General features: G+C 38.1%; 1 protein-coding gene across 2 annotated transcripts in view; it reads right to left on the bottom strand.

Annotated features, from left to right (window-relative positions):
• VPS41 (VPS41 subunit of HOPS complex) overlaps positions 1 to 17710 on the bottom strand; it is a 115963-nt gene that overhangs the window by 64084 nt on the left and 34169 nt on the right. For both annotated transcript variants that reach the window (XM_082754220.1, XM_082754219.1), the window contains exons 5-7: positions 10792 to 10866; positions 5012 to 5074; positions 3726 to 3791 (exon numbers count right to left, since the gene is read on the bottom strand). In XM_082754220.1, the coding sequence (XP_082610346.1) occupies positions 3726 to 3791; positions 5012 to 5074; positions 10792 to 10866 (204 nt within the window). The remainder of the gene's footprint in view (positions 1 to 3725; positions 3792 to 5011; positions 5075 to 10791; positions 10867 to 17710) is intronic.

The raw sequence follows: 17710 nt of genomic DNA, 5'->3' as shown, positions 1-17710 counted from the left end.
CAGGATTCATTTGCTGAATTGTGCTCGGTCCCCAACCACCATGCTGAGTAGAACCCATCCCCCCAAAACTTTAATAGCACAAATTCAGCAGAGTGACTTAATCACTCTAGAGAATTCATTCTTCTATGAACTTTACTAAAAAATCTGTCATGTCTAGTTATTGATCTTAATTAACATCAAATAGGGAGTGTCTTCAATGCCTCTGCCAAGAAGGAAACCTCCAATTGTCCTGCTCTCCGAAGTTATCTTTACACAAGAAGCAATACCTTCACTTTGGAACTGCAATAGCCTTCAGTCTTCTCTCTTTGGTGGTTCTGCCTCTTTAACCCTCTGGATAAAATGGATACTCCGACTCTGCAATAATGTTCATTTAGATGATGTGTTGGGAAAGACCAGCATTCTAATAGTTAAATAAAGAACACCTTGTTTTCAGCTTTACCACCCTCATTTTGTTGACTTTTACCCTGTTATTTTTTAAGATTAGACCCTTTTTTAAAAGGTAGAAGGTTACGGCCTTCAATAGCACAGTATTTGTCTTTTCCCTTGCTTTGAAGCTCTACTGTCTGCTCTGGACAGGAATGCCCTGTTATTTACAACATACAGTATTATTATTTCAGGGTTACCATCTTCTGCCAAGCCACCACAATGGTGCCGAAGTTAATTGCAGAGGTAACGGGAAGGGGAGCAAGGAAGTGCTTCTTTTGAGTATAGTACCTATTGCTTCTCACTGAGTTCCCATCAACATTTCTGCAATACCTGCCTTTATTCTAGGCACAGATAATGCTCATTCATTGAAAAAACAGAGCAAAAAATGCTTTTCCAGCCCAAAATAGAAGGCAATGGTACTATTACACACTTAATGGAAGTTCTTTACTTTTAAAAACAAGTGTTTAATAAGCAAACAATTTAAATTGTTTAATTAGTTCATAATCCAGTCTAGGAAAAATGTTCTTAAAGGACTCTAGCATGTGCCTAGTTAAACATATGCCAGGTAGAGTTAAACTTCCAGCAATCTGTAATGATTTAAGCAGTTACCCCAGGGAGCACCGTTCTCAAGTCAGCTTTAGGTCAGGCTGCACTTCTAAGCCACAGCAAATCTTAGCACCACCCGATGGCTCACACTGCTCCCGAACACCCACCTGCCTTTGGAACCGAGCAGCTGTAACACGTGACCCCGAAGTACATCGCTTTGCTCCTCTCCCTCACCCTCTTTTCTACTTATTTTTTTTTAAAGACATCATAGCTTGCTATGAACTTGGGAAAATGCTCTGCAGTGGGTCTTTGAACTGGAATGCCTATTGTGCATACATTTCATATTATTATGATGAGCTGTATTTTTCTCAAAAAAATAATTAAGGAGGTGGTAACTTACAATTACAGCTCCCCACCCTGTTCACAGAAGTACTATAATTAAGGATCCTACTAAGGCAGATGCTTGTCTATAGAATTAATAAATTTAAGCAGATCTTTAAGTGCTTTCTTTATTTGAGACCAAACACAGCATTAAAGTTAGCAGGTGAGTACAGTTCTTGATTTCTGAGTGCAGATGTGGTTTGGCTTCTCTGTTTTATTTTGCTGTAAAGCAAAGTCAGCCTGAAATTCAAGTAAGAAATCAAGAACATCCTTCTCGTATCCTGTGACAACGTTCATAATGCAACTAGAGGGGTTTGAGTACACGACCAAATTCCTTTCTGGCTTGTTCCTTTTATCTGCTTTAAAGGTCTTAGCAAATGATTAAAAACAAAACAAAATTAAAAGGGTAATATACGTAAAGTCACCATCTCCCAAAGTAAGAAAAAACAATGATAGACCCCACAGCATTTGGGCACAGAATTCACATCCCTCACACTATTTTTGTGAATGCAGCTCGGGCAAGGAGCATAGCATGAGAACCTTAAGCAAAGCTTTTCTCTTAAGATTGATATAAATGAGGATAGCCTTATTTCCACAGCAGCACCACAATCTTGAATAGCTGTCTTACTGCAGCTCCATCCTCACCGCCTCTGTGCAGGTGGGGCAGGACAAGCAGTGTGCCTCGCACCACTGCCAGCTATTAGGCAGCTGAAATCTCCGTGTCCACACAAAAGCTTGAAAAGCAGAGAGACCTCAGGAGTTGAGCGTCTCCTGCCTGAAGGAGCTGGCACAACTGCACAACTTACAGGCATCAGGCCACAGCCCGAGGGGACGTGCTGCAGGCTCCCTGCTCCTGGCTCTCATGGACCAAATTCCCACTGCCTGATGCCCCCCACACAGCTCATTGGCTTCAGACTTAAGGAGGGGTATAAAGAGCAGAGATGTTTTTCAAGGCCTTTTTAGGAAAAAAAAAAAAAAAAAAAAAAAAAAAAGGTATCTTTGATAAACAGGTAGGCAAAATTTAATTTCCTGAATCTTTACAGAGCACTTTGTTGTCACCATTATACAAGTAAATACACTCCTTTTGGAGGAAGGGAGAAAAGAGGAGTGGTTTCTACCACACGGCTAAAAGGTTTTATTTGTTGGTTTTATGTATCAATAAAATCAAATTACAGGCATCAAGGGACATTTATTTCAATGCTAAATACCTTATGTTAAGATGTCAATTAAAGTTTTCCTGAAGAGGAAAGTTCCTCAGCAAAAAATGAATGCATTAAAAATGAGTATACTATTCCCCAGAGGACAGAATATAAAACAACCTGTCAAGTAATCAAAGATAACCAAAGAGAATGTGTTAACTCCCTGATGTTTTTTTCTGTTCAGCATCAGGTGAATGTAAGCTCTTTTACCACCTGACGGAGCCCTGTTCTATTAATTCCCTGCCTCCCTCTTTCCATACCACTTCTATCAGCACTAAAAAGCTTCACAAACTGGTGGCTGACAAAGACACACACTGACTATGCATTCTTTTAAGGGCAACACCAGCTCCAACCAGCCTGCAAAAGCTGCCAAACATGCACGCTATTTACAAAACAAAAACCACAGCTATTCTTGGAAACATACTGAACTGTTTATGAAAATTTAGATGTATGGAGCACAAGTGTTTTACATTCAGTTTAATGTATCTGCAGGTGAGGACTGTTTACCCTTAATTAGAGAAGGCAACAGGAAAATTCCATGAATTCAAGAAACTGGTCCAAATCAAACTTATCAAATTTTAACTGAAAATATGCCATGTGATGCATCATACTTGTAGAGCCTGGAAACATCTGTACTCTGAAAAATCAGAATCACATCCTACACCAATAAAACGTCATAATGTGCATGTAAAATAGCAAACTCCTCAAAGAGAAGACTTTGATTACACAGATACGAGTATATAAAAAAAAGAAAGTGGGAGCTCTTCTCTATTCAGAGCTCTCCTGAATTACTACAAAAGACCAACATATACAATGTATATTATAAAAGACCAGTATTAAGGTCTAACTTGTGCTCCCACTTCAACAAAATAAAATGAATGTAAACGAATGTAGAAAGGCTACCCTAGGAAATACAAACGATTTTTTTTTTCCAGGCTGGAAGGCCAGAAGTATTTTGATTCTGAAGCTCTACTTGTTGCAACATGTTTTTAACATAGTTAGTGCATTAATTTTTTCCTGCAATCTCAATTAAGAGTGTGGTACAATACAATGCATGAAGAGAAAGAAAAAGATGAATTCTTTGTTCTAGGTGTTAAAAAATCACAGATACAAGCCTTCTGAGCTGTTTTTAAAAGCTGCTTAAAGATAGCTCTTTACACTGGGACTGCTTACCTTTTTTCCTCCTGTTACAAATTGCTTGAAGTGAGATCTTACAAAATGAGGATGAACAGCAACAATCTGAGTATAAACAGGAGAAAAAAGATGATTATGACTCATATAAGAGTTTAAAAGGTACATTGTATCTTTTTTTTTTTTTTTAACTGGATAGATCTTTGCCAAATATCAAACATTACAGCTGAGTTCTGCCTCTAAAGTAGAGACCAGTTCTTTCAGATATCTCAGTCTGTTTCTTAGTCCCACTCATTTTTCCTAGAACAAAAAGAAAATTCTCCATATTGTAGCGCACGTGACATGCAAGATGCTGAGGGACACAATAGGCAGAACAACCACTTTTTTCCATATCAGGCAGCAGAATAAGGTCCATTATAAGCACTGCAAGCATTCCTCTAAGCGAATCTTCTTTGGGACCTACCTAGAGGACAAGGCTTGACATTGCCACACAACTATCTTGTGTGTTGTTACACAGCTTAAATAGCCTCCTTACTTTGCCCCACCAAGCATCAGGCTCACGTTCCAACTGATAGCTGGGTCTGGTGTGTTGAATCACAGTGCAAAAAAAAGGGCTTTTGTGTTACATGTCAAGAGATACAGCTGTAAGAGTAGTACAGCAGTAGGAGCCAAGTGAGTTGCATCCAATGTGTGTGAAAACTTCATGAGCTCATTCTTTTTCTCTCCTCCAAGTGTGGATGCAAATATGGAAGAACCCAAGCAGCAAAACACAGTAACTTGCACACACCACCTTTTCTCCCATAAGAAATGCTTCTTGCTAAGAAAGCTAGATCCTCCCATATGTCTAATAGAGGCATTTTTTCAACAGCCAGCCAGCCACTTATCTCTACCAGAGTAAAACTGAATTCTTCCCTCCACAGAGAGTACATCAGCATCGCCACCCATTGCTCTATCCTGGGATAGGCTTAACGGATATGAAGTGGTTGCAAAATATTGACCTCACAGTTAGCAGAACCCTCGGAATTTATATCACACATCTACAAAGAGAGAAATAAGTTGAGACAGGTAACAGCTGAAACAGGACAATTTCTCTTTCACTTTGCCTTTTGTATTTGAAAAACTCAATAATACTTCTTACAAAACCTAGATCAGCTTTCTTCCTGCCTAACCAGATCAAAAGCTTTTATATTGAGATAGATAACTATTTTCTAGTGACTTGAATAACATTACAAGGAAGCAGTATTCCTCTCTCATTTAGATTCAATGTGACCTTTCTGTTATTAAAGACAACAACAACACAATTACTAAAGATTAAAACAAGCACTTACTTTAATAGGACAGTCAAACGTTTCATGAAACTCTTCCGCTGAATACAATCCAAACACCTGCACCTAATTTGAAAAAAAAAAAAAAAAAGCAACAAAAATATGTACCCAATAACCACTTGACAATTAAAGGTGAATGTAAAACACTAACAAGTAGAAGATTAGCGTGAATGCCAACAGCTACAGCATTTTCCTGAAGTAAAAAGTCATATTTAACTATTCAGTTAATTGAGACATCTTCAACTTCTATTTTGGCTTATCTCTAAATATTTTCAGCAGTGCAAAAGGACTTATTTGAATCTTTTTTTTTTTTTTTCCCCTAAACAGAAACACAGAAATGACAAGTTCCTTTTGCTTTAGGCTGATCAAATCTGTTTAACAGATACTGATCTAGGTAAGGTATGAGCAACATAATAACATTCAGGGGAAGATAAATTAAAAACTCTTCCTTTCTGAGAAGGAACCGGAATATTTTTTCCCCTCCAAGCAATACAGGCTTTACATAAGAAAAAAGAAATTTGTGACAATAAAGCAAAACCAGCCTGAAAACCAAGTCCCATATGTTTCTTGGCATCCTCTGCTCCTCCCAGGTGCATTCAGTGCTACTTTGTTTTATTCCATGACCACTGGGAACGTCTCTCTGAAGATTGCTCCCTTCTCATCTATGTTGATGTCTTAGTACATTTAACAGTCAGCACTGGAGCTGTAACCGTAGACCATCAGAATATCTATCAGAATTAATTCTTCTCAAGAAGGCTCAACATGAATAAAAAAGTGTTTTTGTACTGTCAAGAGAATTAACGGATTTTTAAATGTTTTCTTCTCTTTATTTACAGAATTGGTATGGAGGTATAAAGTATATATATTACAAAAAAAAAAAAAAAGACTTAGATGCTACGACCCCACAATAGGGTTTCTTCAAACTTTATGCAGGTGCAACGCTCTTTTGGTCTAGTGTCTTGTCACGCAACACTCCATTCCTTTCCCTGATTCTCACATGAAATGGTGACAGCTGATTTCCTCCAGAGCTCAGGAGTAAAGTAGGGCTGAAGACTGATGGCTAGGGATTAGTAATTGATATACTAATTATTATTTCCACAGGGATAATAAATGGTTTGCTTTTACATGATGATTTTAAGAGGTTTGCACCCACTGCCAGAAGCCTCAGCAGGGATGGAAGCTGCTGGCGGGAGAAGGGAGGGAAAACAGCATCCCAGGAAGCAAGTCCATGGAAAACTGTATCTGACAGCAAATCCACTTTAGAAGGCTCCTGGACAGGCTTGGTCATTCAGCCTTAGTTTCTGGGAGAGGTAATCCCTTCAGTAATTCTGCTCTACATGTTCAGCTAGTTGGACTAACTACGTGTTGGACTAACTACAAGATTTAAATCCTCTTTTAACTCTATTGTGTTCTCTTTCTCTCCAGCCCCACTGCGACTACTTGAGTTGGAAGGGGTGGGAGGACAGCTACAAAAAAAAAAAAAAGGCAAAAATATAAATCAAAAATCACTAGAGAAAGATTTGCAGAACAAAGCCACTAAGTCCCAGTAATGGGCCACAGAAATAAAGCTTAATGGCTCTGCGAAAAGATCAATTCAGCTATCAGAGGATGAGAACCCAGACAACCAAGGAGACAGAGTTAAAAATTAGAGCCCAGGTAAACTACAAGAGGAACTAAGCCATCCTCAGATTGGCTCGAAGTTTGGCAGTGGTGGTAAGCTAAAACCACCCCACAGCACCTCATCTCCCTTTCAAGCTCGTCTCCTGGATACATTTCCGAAGCAGCATTATCAGCTCTGTCCATTACTCATTAGTGACTATACAGTCTCTAACAACATGCTTTACAAATACTGCAGCATGCGCTGCGTGGGGCTGAGCTACTGCTCCAAAGGATTGGAAAATCAATATTTGCAGACAGTGAGATGCATCGCAAAGCTGTGATTATGTAAGCCAACCAAAGGGTTATGTTTGAGTTGGGCCTGGCTGTGAGCCTAGAAAACCTTCGGCCTGATGTCTAGAGGATTTTGTTTTCTGTGTTTTTGTTTTCATCAGTTGGCACAGTGTACCCAGTGCAACAGACTAAACAAAATAAGGTGCAGAGGAAAGAGAAAATACAAGGAAAGGAAGGAGGAAGAAAACTAATAAAAATGGTTAACACGCAAGTCTAGAAATTCCAGGAAAGCAACATTCTCAAAAACATCTCTCCAATAAAAAACAATTAATATTGACATTGGTGCCTTCAACATTTTCCTAATAATGAATCGAATGCGGCAATAAGATGTTTCTTTAAGAGTTTGAAAACAAAATGAAGCCAGTTAACTAAAGAGGATAAAACAACTCAGCATAAAATACATGTTATCATGTTTACTCTAGGGACACCATATAACAGTTTATTACTTCTTAATGTCTTTTATTCTTCAGAGAGAAAGTGATTCTTTTGATATTACAAAGCTATATTGGATTTATCTATTTCTACTTTCTATCCCCACTCAGCTCATGATATTTTTAGGTAGCTGGAAAAACGATTTCATGATGAGAGCCTGCTGTATTTTGCCAGCCCTCTCCAATTTTAAATACCCAAGATTCACCACTCCTGTGGTTCCGACTGAGCTGTTTTTTTTTTTTGTTTGTTTTTTTTTTTTTGCTTCCACATGGTGGAAGAAGCAGCCAACCTTTTGGTGGTTAAAACACAAAATGCACACATAATCTATCTGAGCCATTTTTTTTTTTTTTTTTTGAAAAATGTGGAATTCAATACTTCATAAATCTTAATGTAAAGTTTGCTGTAGTAAACATGACACTAAAACATGTAAACACACGAGGTTTCAATATTCTTTACGCATCTTTGTATAAGAAGCTCAAAGTCAATGAAGATACAAATTATATTACCATACTGTAATGACATAGGAGAACTTTTGCAAAACATGGAGTCAGACCAAGGTCCTTCAAGACAGTATACAAGCAAATATCTAACCTAAATAAAAAAAACACAGCTCTGAAGCTGCAAGTGTGCTTCCCCTTCTATTTGTTCCAGTGCCAGCACTTTCCTCTTATACCCTCATATTTCAACACCTGGCCCATACCGAAATGGTGTGTGGGGGGTGACTTCTGTTGCTTTCCATGGAGATGTTGATCAGCTGCAGAGAGTCCACTGGCAAGGAACATTTTCAAAGAAAAAAACTTGAAGTATGGAAAAAAAAAGTGACTCCCAAAAGCAACTGGGAGTGTATGACATGCATGTGCCAGGTGTTGATACTGCATCTGGATGCTGCCTGACAAGAAAACGATTAGAGAATTGCACTTTGCTGCTATTCCAACCTCAGTCAACATCGTTAGTCTAGATGTAATTTGAGTGTGGAAAGAAAGAAAAAGCAGTAAAATGAAATGCAGAATACAGCAGAACAGATACAAGAAAAAGGCTTCAAGCCTTCCTTTGAGAGGCAAATGGTTTCCATCTCCCTCATGTTGGATTCACTCTGATATGGGAAAATGCACTCCCTGCCTACTGCAAGAAGCTTTTGCAGTGGCCTGTGGGACACATCTTCAGTGATTTGTAGAAAATACATACATCAACCTAGTTAGCTCAAAATGCACAGCTGTTATCATATCCTTCTTGTTTGTTTGAAACACGGTTAACAAAATTAACTTGTTTCTTTTCCTCCCCCTTCCCTCCCTCCAAGCAGTTCATTATTTCTGCTTATTTATTTGAGTTAATGATAATCTTGCAACCACTTGAACAAGCATTTAACTTCTTACAATACAAGCACACTCACCAAGGTAAGGAAAGAGAGATACATGGAGGGTGAAGTTACACTTTTCCTATGACCAAGAACGTTGAAGTGCTATATTATCTAGCCAGGAATTTCTGCCTTTTTATTATACAGCAGCACAACATACTGGTATGTGCTTTCACCCGCTCCTTGGGTGGATTCTTTTATAAAAACACACATTTCTGAGTAAAGTCAAAAGTTTAACTTCTAAAACACAGTGGGGCTGGAGAGAAAGAGAACACAATAGAGTTAAAAGAGGATTTAAATCTTGTAGTTAGTCCAACACGTAGTTAGATCTTTTAAGTGTTTAGTGTACAGTGTGGTGAGGTTGCAATGTCCCTGGACTTCATGAACACAAGCGTGGTTCATATTGCACTTGTTACTGCAACCCTGTGTCAAAAGCATTATCTGAATTAGCTTTAGCAACAAAGTTTAGGTTGTCTTGTATAGCGCACAGTGTCACCTACTGGATCCACAATACCTATTTCACTAAATGAAGGCAGATTCATCATTTAAAGTAATAGAATTTTGTCCTTTTCAAACACAGCCGCATCAGAACAGGGATAATGAATTTCTGAATATTTCTGCAATCAAATACATAATTTAAGATTAATGTATTATATTGAAAAAAAAAAGCGTGGCTTGTAGCCTTACTGCAACATATACATTTCAAGTCAGTAATTCACGATCATATCTAAGGAGTCCTTACAGCAAGTGCTCATTCCCCCTCACCATTCAAAACACCCCAACCACCAATGCAAGCTCAACATTTTTTATTACTGTGCACAATTACTGACCCTTCCCTTATCTTGCTAAGACAATTAGGATACTGTTGCTGTGTTTCTCACAGGCTGTAAAATTCTACAACCCACTTTGATAGGCACTAGTATCCCAATTACTGTGTCAAGATACTGACATCAAGAGATCTCTGAGAAACAAAAAGCTTGGATACATAAAGTGGCTCTCTGCCTGTTGCAGAAAAAAAACTACCTGTTTGGAAGGGAAAAAATCAAAGTTCATACAGTCTAAAGGGGTTGTTTCCCCATTTTGCCTATTGCAAGATTAAATTTTAGTTTTCATTTATACATCTTACACTGAATAGGATAAATCCATTAGGATCACCAACACTCCTCCTCCCCCCACATCTACTCTATAAGAAATGTTCTACTCAGGAAGTCAGGTGGAAATTGAGAAATGATTTAAATTATTTTTAATGCACTGCATTTGTATATGAACATCATATTCAAAACAGAAGCTTAAAAACACCCTGTGCATTAGAATTTTATCATTGCAAACCAACATTAGAAAAGACTGCCATCGACTTAAAAACAAAAAAGACATTCTTATAAGTGGAAAATCAATCACCAAAACCACTAAATGTCACAGCTCAACATTCCAGAGAAGCACTGATAATTGTTAGTTATACACTGCACAAATGATGTATGTCCTCAGTCAAGGAAGTAGGTGCCAGTTTTTTAGGAAACTGTACATATATTGATTTTACATTTATTTAATGTGGCTGTTGTAAGACACTTTATTCTTCTGATAAACTATGATTGCTTATCAAAAGATTCTATAATTCAAGAGAAACATTCATAACGTGTGTGAAAATGAAAACCACCAGCCCACAGAAATCATGCCCACAAAATCCAATTTTGTGGATTTATAGCAGAAAGGCATTAAACTACTGTCTTGCAGGAACAGCAGACTAGTCACTGAAGTATAACTGGCACAGCAGTAATGATTAAGGTGACGTGTCCTCCTGCCACAGCTGTTAATCAGCTTAATACCAGTTACATTATTGACATTCTTGTAATTACTTTTCCTACAGCACATTTGCGCAAAATATATTTGACTTTAATTTTGAGTATTCAAAGGCGAGCCCAGTTCTCAAAATGGATGGGCAAAGTGGTGCTAAATGCAAGAATTAACCCCACAAGTATCACAATTATCACAGGTTTAACACGAAGGGCTGCCTTTTTCCTTGTTAGATACACAAATGGGTTAGTTGTACCTTGCCATCTTCTGAGCAAACACCCATGTGTTCTCCACTTTCATCCAGACTGATCTGATTTATCTTCACCGGGCTCTAGAGAAAGAAAAGAAAAAAGACTTTTAAAGTTACATTTAAAGTTGCAGCAGCAATCATATGCTTTAATGACCTCTACGCTTTCTGAGATTTATGTATGAAAGGTTGTACGATGTTAAATTGCACAAATCCAAAAATCACAGAATAGGTCTGTTTCCAATAATGCCAAAACACAGCCTTCTTTCCAGCCTTTTGCCTGACCCAGAACCCTGACATTTTTTGTAGCTACCTGCCTCAGAGGCCTAGAGCCCCCACAAAGGGCCAGGCTCCCAGGACTGGAGCACCTGAGCCTATGCACCACGGCTACTCATTAAGAACCTCTCCTGCTCTCAAAACTCAGCATAAAACATGCTGACAACACAGGCATCAAAGCAACTGAAAATTCTTCTGGTTTGGTCTGATGGCTGTACTGGTAATTATTTCTTCCTGCAAATCCCTTCTCTGGCTTTCATTTTTGCCTCTAATAGTGTTTTCAGAAGCTAGTATTAGAAGGTATTGAAGTGCAACATAGTTGTACTCAGAGAAATATTGAGAAAAGCCTCAAGACTGCACCAATTTAATAAATTTTCATTTTTCCTATCCATTTAAGATATTCTTTTACTTCTATCCTGCAGGGTTAGACAGTTGTTACTGTTTACTTTAGCTTAAACATCTGTCCTTAAGTACTGAGGACTAACATAACATTATTTGGGTAATGCTGTGCATATCCTCTCACGTATAAAAAAACAACTTTCAATTATATTAAATATCAAGAACCTTCTTATGTACTATGAACCTGATTTCACCCTCCGTAATATATCATCATTTCAAGCATCACTGAAGGATCCTTACCCAAGTCAATCTCTCTTAGATATTTAAGAATAACTTTTCAAACCCTTACAAAGTTTTGAACAGATGACACCATGAAACAGATCACCTCTGTGATTCTGAGCATCTTAAAAGAGAAATTCATCATAGGTTTGTATGAAAAGAAAGCATCACTGGAAGAGTGCTAGAGTCATGGGGTCACATTAGATGCTACAGATGTGTGCCTAAAATACCACAAGTCCTTACAGATGCTATGGCAGGTGGAATTACACCACCATTAAAAGTTTTATGAAAACACGCTGTTCAGATGAACATCCTATAGGGGATAAAACTCAGGTCTTCTCAGAGTCTTTGCAAAACTTTTCGCCTTTTCTTTCACACAAACACAAAATGTAACTCAGGAAAATGAAGTTTTCCTCACCTCCACCTTGGGAAAAAACAAACAAACAAACAAACAAACAACCACAGAACACTAGCATTTGCATAAATTACGTTTTCATTCTCTAAAATCTTCTTTCTAATCAAGGTTGAACAACTGCATGCTGCATTGCAGCTGGGGAAAGGATGCTGCCTTTGCTCTTCTGTTTCCTTGCATGCAGAAGACATCGCTCTTGGTCATCAGGGAGCGCTGCATGGAAATACCGCGGCTGCTGCCTATCACAACACGGGCTTTCCACCCTGTGTTGCCTGCCAAAAAGCGCACTGCCAAGGAAGCCATCAAGCCAACTTCCCTTGATTTATGTGCTCCAGCTGTATTTTCATCTGCCGCAGGGTGGATATGCTGACTCGCTGCGTTTGAAAGCCAGAAGTGAGCACGGCCCTGATCGTGCAGACAGCTGGTGCTTGTTCCTCCTGCCACAGCTGGGGCATCCACTGAGGGGCACAACTCATGTCCACCGGCCTGCTGGTGTGGTCAGTGGCCTCACGAAAGCTCTGATTCTCAGATGCTACACCCACACCTGGCTAATACCTTGGAAATGCCTTTCTAAATTTCTGGTTTGCTCAGAAAGGTGCAAGAGAAGATTTTTGTCTCTGCTGGGGGGGTGGTGGGGGGGTGAGAAGGGAGGTGGGCAGACAGGCACCCACAAAAAAAACAGCATGTATCTCAGTGGTATCTAAGTTGCCGTTGCGACAACTTCCTCACAGAGGTTCTCATCTTTTAATACTCTGCAACTGGAAAGGCAGAAAGTCCACCCTGAAATAGCACTACCCAGACACAGGGCCATACGCTAAGTTCCTGTGTTCAGTCAGCCCCACCCTTCTCATCTCTCCAGCACCTAAAACCTGCTGTCAGTGCTTGCAGGACAGCAAGAACAGATTTAGTGGCATTCCTTCAAGGGGCAAGAAAGCCCAAGATGAAAAGAAACAAAAGACAGGCCAGAAGAGCCAACAGCTCAGCCTGTAGGTCCACACTGTTCCCACCGTGCTGGTAAATGGCTTGGATAAAGTTTGATGCTCAAAAAACAAAGTGCGGTAAGCAGGCAAGGAAGGTTGTGTTAATTATCTATAAAAGATGAGGCAGAAGAGCAGGATGATGGACTTGATCCATCACACTGCTGTTTGGAGGCTGCACAGCACACTTTGGAGATTAAATGTGTGATTGTGCTCAGGTAACCAAATGGTGTCTAGCAAGGCAAAACTTCACCACGTACATTATTTCACATTATGTGCGTTTTTCACATTGAAAATTGCACACGATACTTCAGAAATGTTTGTTAAGTAGAAATTTGTTAGGAAGAAATCAAGTAGATGTGGTATTTCATGACACTGTATATAACTGGCAACTTGTTTCAAGCCTTCTGAATGCCAAATACTTCTATCATTTATTTTTAACTTTTCCTTTTTTCACTTCCTTCCCAGCATTTTTTCCCTGTTGTCTGTACTGTACGCAGAGGACACTCAGGGAAGACAAATTCATCTAAAAGCAGAGCTGCTCACTGACAAAGACTTTCAGCTAATTTCCAACAGAAGACACTATGCTAGATGATATACACGAAGTAAAGCAATCACGGAAAAAAAAAATTAAAAAAAAAAATACTTTTTTTTTCCATAGCTCATGCTGAATTGGCACTGTTGGTTACCAGCCTGCTTGCTGACTTTACCAGTCAGAACTTGCCATGCAACTCAGAAAGTGATGATAGACCACAAACTCAATAACGGTCAAGTCTGAATATTAAATGCATTTTACAGTAAAGTTCTAGCAAGGTGAAGAACTCCAGTGCCAGGAACTAGTTTGGCATTGAGTAACAACAAAGCTATAATTTCCAGAATTATATTCCACAGTAAAGCCATTTAAGATATGTACATAAAGCTATCCCGAAAATCAGAAATAAGAGACCACCAATAAAATTAGTGTGCTATCTAAATCCAAGGTGTTTCTCCTAGAATCATCTATTCAGATTAGTTATTTTTATAAATACATGTCTGCATGCCAGCCAGCAAAGGTACTTACCATTTCAAAATTAGTCATACTTATATCCTATCAACAGGTTGTGGATAATTTTGAGATTTCAGAAAAAAGAAGCACAGACAATTTTGTGGCTTTCCCTCCCTTTCCTTTTTCTAATATAGTTATTTTATTTATATATTAAATATATATGTATGATATTAAATATATATATATAGTGTGTGTATATATATATAAATTAAATGTTACTAAAAAAACATTTTTTTTTAAACTTTATTCCAACTGTCCCAACTGAAGAGTTTAATTTGTTTATCAAAAGGAATAGGTTTGGTTTTTAAAGCATAAGCACCCCTCCTGCAGCATCTACCTGCACAGGTTGACAAAATAAGAAGAATCGCTGAAGGTCAGAGAGGACACAGAGCCACTAAGCCACTGCCATCTGGAAGACTGATCATTTGATACAGTCTGAACTAGGAAATGCTCTGGGGTTTGGTCAGCTAGCTGTTTTAAACTTTTTTTTTTTTTTTGAGGGACAGAAGTAAAGGGGGAGGAAAAACCTCCAAATTTATAGGCATCATATTAAAAAAAAAAAAAAAGAAAAAAAAAAAGAATTGCAACAGTAAGGTCAAAAAGTGTTAATCCACAACTTAAGAAAACCCTACTCACGTATTACTCAATAATAAATATGAACTGATCTCAAATCCTATGCCATAAAAACCTGGGCACCTGTGTATAAAATTCTGAGTTGCTAACAATTATTTAATTAGCACTACTTTGGGCAATATTTTTTTTTAACCTAATCAGGACCACTATCTTTAGGCCAACTAAGGGAAATAAAAAAAAAAAGGGGGGGGGGAAGAAAGAAAAAAAAAAAAAAAAAAAAAAGCACAAGCAAACCAAAAAACCACCACCAACTTCTTTTAGTCACAAGGATACTTACAGGACTGAATAAGTAGCAGTAACACACACAGTATCTATAAATCGAAATGATTCAAGTCCGGCAATAAGGAGGATCCTGCTAGTTAGGAAGGGAGATACACTGAACTGATTAACCTGAGAACAGCCTCTGAATTTCATAAAGTGTGGAAGTTCTGGCAAAGGAGGAAGAAATGTCTTCAGCTGAATTTCCATTAGCTGCAGTTTTCTTTCTGATGGAGACATGTTTGGAATTCTCGACAACATAAGTAAGTTTGACTGTTCAAAATCAATAATGTCAAGCTGACACTACAGAACAAAAAAAATGTTACCTTAATGGAAGAAAGAAAAGTTTAAGGAGAAGGAAAAAGAGCTAGCAGGGATCTTGCTCAAACAGATCTAAATACAGGCTTTTGGAAAACTCTAAATTTAAAGGAAAGGAAAATCGAGCATCTACCAACAAATGTACCTCATGCACTAATCAATTACCTAATGTAAAAATGCTTGAAATAAATGCACTTAGTATGGATTATGTCAGCTCTTCAATTAGGACTAAATTCACGGCCACTCAGAAAGCTTCTTTTAATTGTGTTCTTTGTGGCAACTCCTTCTCCCCTGACACTCATCATCAACCCACCTTATACTATCAGTCCCCCAACAGTGAACCTGAGAAATCAATCTGCTAATGTATAATTTGTAAAGCTCTTCTGACTAACAAATGGATAATTGATTCTTTCACAAATGCTGCATCCCAATGGATATGAACTGGATGAACAAGAAACATAAGACTGGATTTCACTCCAATTCTGTGAGAAATGCAATATTTACAAGCTAGGAATCTAAACGTTTTAATAGTTGCCTGTGACTTCATGCCTTTTAGCCATGGTTAGCAGGCAAGCAACAAACACATTAAGAGTGTGAAAAGCAAAGCAGTGTTCGATCATACTTGCTGCAAAGCTCGTTCTACTTCAAGAGGTTCCCAACGCTAACACAAGCCGTTTATGCAGCATTTTCATCCACTCTTTAAGAAGAATTTTCAAGAACTTTCCTTAAATTAATCCAAAGATTCTTAATTACCCACCTATGCACATGCATGCATATACATGTATACTTACCCACAGGACACAATCATCTCTAAGTCTTTTTTGCTGCATTACATTGTTATCTACCTAACCATTCTGTAGCTGCTCTTCATACTACAGGAAAACTATATAAACTAGAGTTTAAACTGTAATAAGAAAATTAAACAAACCTGTCTCCTAAAAGTTCCCCTTTTACACTTACCCATGTGTTTCCATCTGCACAACATTCACATAAACATGTACAACTCTAGTGTTCAGCAATACAACCCCACTTTTTAAAAAGTTAATCCACGGGAATATGAGTTACTACCTTTTTGTTTGTATTGTTTCCACCATTAAAATGGTGGAAATACTTCTTTCCAATGGAAGCGATTACTTCTACCATGGAGGTCTGGTGTCAAATGCTGATTTGTAAACAAACTGCCTTAGCTATTGTCATATTTAAGCAAAGATGCTCTCTATATACGAGCCTTGCACTAGCAGAATAAGGAACTTGCTCTAAATAAAGCCTCAACTCTTCAGCTTTTGCACCCATATTATTAGATGTTCTATACACCACTGAATAATGAAAAACAATGTTGTTAAGACTACTGGGAAAAAAAAAAAGAGAGGACTTGGCAAGTACTGAACGTTCTTTCTCCAGGGGTGTCTTTCCAATTTGAAATGATAACCTCAGCCCACCTAGAAGAAAGCCTAATTTAACTAACTGGCCAAAAAACAACTTCTACTTTTTAAGGCCTTTTCATTTTGGGAAGTGAGAGGAGGTGACAGGAAATACAGCAAACAGTTGAAGACACCGTCAATATTTAAAAAATATTATGGTGCTGTACTGACTTATGCATGGTTTGCGTATTTGTTGAGTCTTACTAACACAATAGAGTGAAAAAAAATCCACAAAAGCAAATTTTGATGCTATATCATGGATTACATACAACATCATATAAGTACATATACATCTATGTACATATGCACATCTGAGAAACGTAGCAAAACGAAGGTTTAAATTGAAAAGGCAGCTTTAAAAGTTACAGAACAAGCTGTTTGCCACTGTCTCCAATAGAAATAGCATATTCTGACTTTACAATATGAATTTTCATTTGATGAAAATGTACTAATATCCACACCAAAGAGGTTTTGTTCAGCAATACTGGTAGTATTCTGATAAGTGAGGATTCCTGCTCCAGTGCTTTTCCTATAACACTCTTGAATCTGTCATTCTCCAAATGAAAAATGGGAGATTATATTGGTTAGACAAAAAGGGAGGGGGGAAGGCTGGGGAGAGTGACAAGGTCTGGGACACAGAACAATAACAACATTAACTTTTATTTTGTCTGCGGGAAGGCAAACCTTGCCTACAAAACAGAAAGATCTCAAAAGCTTGTCGGAATGTAAGGGAATATGAGGACAAGGAATCTCTAATATACGGTCTAAGGAAGTGAGAAAGACCAAAAAGCCTACAGTGATTTCAATATTTTCCACATCAGTGAATCCCTTAATCTTGTTTGTCAACTACAGGGACTAAGCAAAAATACATCCAAAGAGAAAAATTAACAAGGGATCTCCCTAAACCTGTAGTAGTTGCTAGATAATCAAAATGCTCGTCTAGGAATGACCAAGCTATGATTGAAAACAA

This window comes from Aythya marila (assembly GCF_965140915.1).
Source record: "Aythya marila genome assembly, chromosome: 2".
Lineage (NCBI taxonomy): Eukaryota > Metazoa > Chordata > Aves > Anseriformes > Anatidae > Aythya > Aythya marila.
This window is presented reverse-complemented; position numbering and strand designations above follow the sequence as displayed.